The 7500-nt window shown below is 40.7% G+C and overlaps 1 protein-coding gene across 1 annotated transcript in view; it reads right to left on the reverse strand.

Annotated features, from left to right (window-relative positions):
• Positions 1-7500, reverse strand: part of LOC138019365 (E3 ubiquitin-protein ligase rfwd3.S-like) — a 16435-nt gene that overhangs the window by 8867 nt on the left and 68 nt on the right. Inside the window, exons 1-6 of the mRNA XM_068866131.1 lie at positions 7062-7500; positions 6497-6588; positions 5018-5314; positions 4576-4714; positions 1240-1338; positions 616-776 (exon numbers count right to left, since the gene is read on the reverse strand). The exon at positions 7062-7500 is cut by the window's right edge and continues 68 nt beyond it. Of these exons, the coding sequence (XP_068722232.1) occupies positions 616-776; positions 1240-1338; positions 4576-4714; positions 5018-5314; positions 6497-6588; positions 7062-7472 (1199 nt within the window). The 5' untranslated portion in view covers positions 7473-7500. The remainder of the gene's footprint in view (positions 1-615; positions 777-1239; positions 1339-4575; positions 4715-5017; positions 5315-6496; positions 6589-7061) is intronic.

Below are 7500 nucleotides of genomic sequence, written 5' to 3' on the forward strand. Positions count from 1 at the left end.
GTATTTAGCCAATGAAATTGAAGTAGGAATGTCTGTTTATAGTGCCCAGGTCTCTCGAAGTATGCGATTCGTGCGGCCTTCAATTTGTCGCCAAAATTTGTCACAAGTGTAGCCACCCTAGTGCGCAGGCGACACGACAAAATCTGAAAAAAATCACATCACCGGTGCGAGACAAAAATCGCTCGTGTAGCCGCGGCTTAAAGGAATTCTTGGTTCATAATCAATTATCACACACATCATTTTTTGTCCAAAGAGGCCCCCAGCATTACGCCGGTACCCATTTATACACCTGGGTGGAGAGAGGCACCGTGAGAGTAAAGTGTCTTGCCCAAGAACACAACACAATGTCCCCGGCCAGGCCCCGAACCCAGACCACTCGATCTGGTGTTGAGCACACTAACCATGAGCCCACCGCGCCTCCCAGTAGCATGTCTAGGCCTACAGTTAATAGCAGTGAGCGACAAAACAAGCAATTACAGTTTGCTGGCTTTCACCACTAACAACGTAAGACAGAGAATCTACAACAGGAAAGTTAAGGATCACTCAGAAGCGCTTACAGTATACCGGTAACCTTAAAATAAAATTAACAGTACAATAATTAGTACATCAACTTACGTTTGCACCACAGTATTGCTAAGGATACTTGTGACTCTAACTGTCTTGTCCATGGCTGCTGTCAGTAATAAGCCATCGCCACGGCAACTGAATGCCACATCCCGTAGAGGCTTTTGGTGAATCTGAACAAACTCACAGTGTTTGGAGTCCAGAGAGCTCACCTGCACATTTGGACAAAGACACTTAAAGTGCACTCTTTTGACCCTATCCTGGAACTGGGTTATTTATTCTTAATTTTGATTCACCTGGCAGTGTTCTTTTGAGACTTATTCCACTTTCCAAATGAATGGAATAGCATTCTGTTTGATTTCAATTGCCACCATCTGCTTTGGATAGCAAAACAGAAGCAATATATGAATCTAATTTACATGGAATACATACCTGTAAAGTGAAGTAAAGTAAAGCGACCATATTTAACGTCGATAACTCGTAACAGTAACTTTAATTAAAAACCTGAGGTCAATGGTGCGATCAGATATTCTACCTAAGCTACATTGTACCTGTAGATACATGTAGAAACCTCTGCCCATTGCCAATAATAATAATACGTAAACTAGATATCAGGGATTTTAGAACTCCACCCTAATCACTCTTGAAAAATAAACTGTGAAAATGTCAAAATACCTTTACAACACCAAATCCAGGAAACAGCTGATTGGGGGATGGTTTAGACACTACTAACACCGCATGATGTTGGTCAAATGCAAGCACTCTGGCACCACTCTGCAGACAACACAATGTGTTAATAAAGAAAATACAACCCTTTTTCACAGTAGTATTGATATCTTGCAGACCACATTGTACACAGTGCTTTTGTAATGAACAAAAGTATGCACCTTCTTGGTAGATGGTAAAAATAACATGATCAGTATGAAATGCACTTTTAATAGAATTGCAACATTGCCACATGGCTTTATAATAGGACAGGTCAAGTCCCTGCATGGACAGGAAAAAACATGCTGTAATGTTAAGAGAACTCAGTAATGTAATAAAGGAAGATCACTATTACCGTGTTAAGAGTGGATATTGGTAGCAGTGGTGGGATTTGCTTACATTGGAGGACTTAATCGAATGGTTAAAAGCTCAGTTGAAGTCAACACAGGCGACACTGTTGTCAACACATGAAGAATTATGAGCAGCCCAACATCTTTCATTGGCAGAAAATAATTATAAAGCTAAAAGAAAGGGAGTCTGAGCTGACTATCAAAAGGGAACATGCAAGGGAAACTTGGAAGAAGGTACACTGTAGCAAAGAGTTTTCAATTTCCAAAGGTCAAGTGGCACTGCTGACAAGAGTGAAACTGGAGAAGTTCTCAGATAGCTGCAATGACACTGATTTTCAAGCATTTTTGGCCCAGTTTGAAGCAGCATGGTGAACGCAAATCCATAAGAAAATTGGATTGCGTCAAGTGCCAGAAGCTGAAAAGGCTACCCTCAACCCATTGACACCTCAAAGACCCTAGGATGCCCCCAGTTGATGTTAAGTCTCACTTCCAGGGGTCAATGGGTTAAAGCTCAACGAAGGAAGGTAGGGGAACCTTTGCTAGATCTAGGAATCGATATTAAGTGCTTATGTGGGGAGACTTACCTTACCCGACCTTCACCCTCATAGTATGAAATGAGCTTGCACTGTACATAGATCACTTTACCGATGCACTGGGAGCGTCATTAATTATTAGCTAAGATGTAATCTGTTCTAAGCCTTGTAGGTTAGACAAGCCCCTTTCAGAGGCTCTGGAGCTTGAAGCCTTGGAGCTAAAAGCACTGTGTACTGTATGAGAGAAAGGGTTGTAATTGAACTGTCATCAAAGGGTGGAAATGGGAACCTACACCGTACAGCTTGGCCCCGGAACTTTCAACTATGATCGCTTCTACTACAGCTAACACAGCAGTTGATGCATGAAGCTGTTACCATATTAGTGCTATCCCCACAAGTAATGTGAAAGGAGACAGTGGACCTAGGCAGTATCAAGCTTGTCACATCACGATTGAACAAACCAAAGACACAGATTTGACTTCAGTAATACAGTGCTTGACAGAAGGGAAGAGACCCCCAAAGTTGCTTTGGAGCTAGTATGACCAACTGGAGTTGCAGGACGTGGTTCTTTATAGGCGTTGAGTTGATTGAGCAGCAGGTAGTGAGAGTCGTCAGCTGTGTATTCCCCAGCTTTTGAATGGTGATTTGTTAAATAAGTTGCACAATAACTGTAGGCACCTGTCTACACGCAAGACCACAGACATGGTGAGGAAGAATTTTTACTGATTTGGCCAAACAGGAAATTACACTGTACTGCCATACATCTGTACTTGCCACACAACGGTGACATGTGGCTCTAGAAATACAGTGGAGTTCTCCTATTGTTTTCACCTCTATTAAGCGGCTACCAAGAGTTTAATTGGCTTTTCAGCGATAGACTTCCTTGCTAATTTAAAAAAAAATAATTATGGACCTGTAATGCCTCCTTTTCTGGTAACATTATAAAATCAACTCAGTTTACACCATACAACTGTAGTTTGATTGTTCAAAGACAAAGACATGTTAAGTTGGTAGAACCTCATCTCAACATTTTGAGGAGAATTAATTTTGTTTTTTCTAACAGTTCTGTATTTTTGTTGAGTATTAGAGCTCTCTCTTGTGTGAAAGTTATCACAAGCCTCTATAAAAGGTGTTTGTTTTAGACGTTTCTACTAAAAATTATGTTAATTTGACGAACCTCTATTAAGCGGCCAACCTCCATTAAGAAACCACTACCCATTACCCCTAGGGTGGCCGCTTAATAGAGGTTTCACTGTATGCTCATCCCAAAGCCAAAGTCTCCCAGACAGATTACACCTTAAATTGACATTCTTGACTCCCTTCCTGAAACCAACCACGGGAATAAGTTTGTTGCTGTTGTGGTGGACATGTACCAAATGTGGCCAGAAGCCTAAGCCTTACACAAAGAGGAGGCTGCCACAGTCTCACAGGCTGTAATGCATAACTTTGTGTGTCACTGTGGTTGTCCTCAGGGAGTACTCAGTGACCAGGGTCAGAATGTTGAGAGCTCGGCATTTGGAAGGCTCTAGCTGTGTAGTCTAATTGAGGCGGTGAACCAAAGGACAACTCCTTATCACCCTCAGTGTAATGAGGGTGCAGAAAGACTGATCCGAACAGTTACTGATGTTCTTGCCAAGATTGCAGGAGCAGAACCAGTGGGACAATTTCCTACCCAAGGCACTTTCGGCATTAAGGGAAGCACCGTGCGAGATCACAGGGTTTTCTCCCAGTATGCTTATGACTTGTTTGGAAGGGAGCCTAGACTACCCATTGACACAATGAGAAGCAGATTTGTCTTCTCACAGATGTGAGAGAGAGAGGGTAGAAGAGAACATGAACGTCAATTTCAGACAGAGGATGTCTACGATGCACATTGTAGAGGGGATGCTAGGCCGCACAATGTTGGTGACCTGGTATGGCTAGAGGTGAAAGCTGTTCCCATGTGGATGTGCCAGAAATTCCACTGTCCCTGGTGAGGTTTTGAAGGCGTTACCACAGCCAGGGTAAGATGGAAGACAAGACTAGTGGTCCACTTCAATCAGAAAGTACCATGTCAGATCTACGTAGCTTCAACCAACGAACAGTGGTATTGAGGAGGTTACCAAGTCAGCATGCTAATCTGAGGTTGAGGATGGTTAGAACAAATTGGTTGCAAGGAGAGGAAGTTTAAGTGACAATAAACATGACTACATGTATAAAATGCCTTTGGTTTACATACAAATATTTTGCTGAAAAATAAATTCTTCTCATACATACATGTATGGAACAATAATTGCTTCTCTATTGACGATTCTCTTGAAACATTGACCATGGCAAACTTGCAACGAAAACAATGTCCACAATGTAATTATAATAATACAGCAATAACATAGCTGCACAACCAAAACAAAAGTTACTAAATATTATTTCAGAGAATTCAGCACCTGTGAAACTTGAAAGGATGTTTGGAGAATGTAAGACTTCTGTGGCATTGAGCTTTGACTGGAGGTGCTTTGGCCATAGCTACGAATTCCTCCAGATACTCCTTCGCATTCAGAGCTGCATTTAGAGCAGAGCATTGACCTGCATTAGAAATTAAACATGTATAAATTATAATATCCTGATGTGTGAGTACTGTTTTGCCAATGTTTAGTTCAAATGAAGCTCAAAAAACAATATTGAAATGTTTAAGAATTTTAACAAGGAGAAGGAGAGCAAGAGTGTTGGATTAGAGAAAAAGGATGCCATGAATCGAGCGAGATGAAGAGTGGGAGTTAGAGAGATTACTGCCAAAGTGGGGTAAATCCGGCCACCCCCATTTACGGGGATAAACCCAAATCAAAATTGGATTGATGATGATGATGATGATGAAGAACAAGTCCTTACTTCTTTGCCTGTAAACTAAGAACCAGTTCCTCTTGCTTCCTTAGTTTGGCCCCTAACGTCTCGCATTCTGCTTTAGTCAACTGATATTGTAGAAGTGCTCTGGCTTCACGCTCTTCAGCTCTTTGCCGAGCTTCTCTCTCTTTCTCCAGATCTGCAAGTGCTCTGTCACGTTCAGTTGTGTCAATCGACTTGATTGCTTTGGTGTAAATGTTCCTGATGTGTTTCCTCTTTGCTGGTGCATTGCACTGTGGACACTTGTCATTACCTCCTTTAGCTTTCAACCACCTTTCAATACAGCTGTCACACACAAAGAAAATGCAACTTGAAATGGCACTAACAAAAATAATCTACAGTACAAGTGTTTATGAATAGTCTGTACATGTGTATAATAAAATTAATCTTGAATCAATAAGAAAGGGGAATAATAATTTCAAACAAGTACAGTATAATTATGGCATTAAAACTACATGTAAAACAAATAAAAATTAGGCAACCTGTTGGTTACCCGTTACTTTTAATACACATGTATGTTGTGGAGTTGCAAGATTGTAAGTTGAGTTTTACAATAAAAATTATAATTAGGATAGTGCACACACTCTCATTGGTCAATAGCTGTGTCTAGATGAGAGTATGTAAACACAGCTGTGACATTACATGAATTTTGATTGGCTTGTAGGAAATAATTATGCACATGTATCAAGAAAATCTGTTTCAATCAAGAACTGAAAAAAACCAGCATTGTCTTTCATTCATTTGTCGAATTATTTTTGAGAAATATTTTATAAAAGCAATAGAGGACTTTTTTCCATATTTACTGTACATAGCCTTATCTTAACACTCCGGGAGTTGGGAGAATTCTCAACAGTTATGCAAACTCTTGAATGTGTCTCGGGTTTGCATAACTATCTCGAATTCTCCCGAGTGAACTCCCGCTTGTGTTTAGATGAGCCAATGTAAATATGGAAAAAGTCCTCTACTGCTTAAATTGATCACTGAGCAAGATTTACATGAACACCTGTAAGCCCAGAGCATCCAGATATCCCTCCAGGCAAGCCCATGATCTTAACCCATTGACTCCTAAACCCGACCCCCTACCCCTTGTTTCATTGAGCAGAATTGTTGGGTGTAATGTTTGATCAAAAGCAAACTCTATCCAACACTTGATTGGACAAAACGACGAACATCTTCCAACATGTGTGGACAAACAGTCGAACAATGTTGGATATCCAGCAAAGTTGGAGTGTTGAATCTAACTTTCTTCGATAGTTTGGCCACGGCTCCAACTGTGGGAGTCAATGGGTTAACCAATGCTCCTGCACTTCCCTATTTTTTATAGGCACCTTGGTCAAAAAGTGAAAACAAAAACAAGAACAACAACAACATCTCAACAAACCGACAAGTACAAGTCATGTCCTTCCCATCAACTGCTTTGGCAGGGAGCAGGTAAAAAGCAAAGAAATTCATTTATATGTACTGTACCTCCTTCCAAACAAATGTCCACAGCCAAGAGAGGATAATCGGTGCGATCCTGAATTAGACCAAGGCTCAAGACAAATTGGACAGCACTGTGACTAAAAAATACCATTTCATGAAAATAGAAAGATTGTACAGATATTGAAAACATTTTCATTACTTTAATCACTTTTTTTGCAAGTATGGTACTGTAGCCCTTAGACTAGCAAACAATATCCTTCTTAGCAAGCCTTTGAAGATAGTTACCTGAATCTCAAGAGGCTTTTCATCATGGCTTACAGTATTACTCTGGCCTTCATTTAGGCCAAGTTTTACCACCTATTACCAACACTCAAAAGTGCACAGAATGATGTAAACTGCAAGCCATGCTCACAAGAATTTTTCTTCAGGTAATGTTATAATAGGTCCTTTGCATGATTGTGTCACATGACCTTGTCAATCACAAAAAATGGTCGTGGTACTAACTAGATGCCAGTGATGAAATTAGCCAGAATGGGACATTCCATTTTGAGCGGTTTGAAAGTTTGAAAATTTAAGAGAATTGTGTGCTGAATTGTTAAGCCAAACTTACATCATCATCTTTCGTGGGAGATTTCAAAGGTGATTTAACAGCCATTGAATGCTTTACTTTGGGAGATTTTGGAGTCTTGGAATGAAAGTCAACAGAGGAATTGACCCCAGTGTTTGCGATTCGTCCAGTTTGAGCACTTTCGCTGTCAACTTCTGAAGTTGTATTCTGCGTGGAAGATGTGTCACGTAGGACAGAATTTGCACTATTCAGAGCTTGTGTAATTTCATTTTCAGTCTGATTTGCAAGTCGCTGGTCGTTTTCGGTGTCGATGTCCATTTCTTGAACTTCATTGTCATTCCGCTCGTCGGCGTTCGCACGGTTTGTAATATCAGCAGCACGCTCGCGTTGTTCACTGTGATCGCTTCCGATTTCTTGAATCTCTTCATCGTCGTTAACTCGATTAGCAGCCATCTGAGAATTCTATTGAAACGCTAACATT

This window comes from Montipora capricornis, chromosome 10 (genome assembly GCF_036669925.1).
Source record: "Montipora capricornis isolate CH-2021 chromosome 10, ASM3666992v2, whole genome shotgun sequence".
Lineage (NCBI taxonomy): Eukaryota > Metazoa > Cnidaria > Anthozoa > Scleractinia > Acroporidae > Montipora > Montipora capricornis.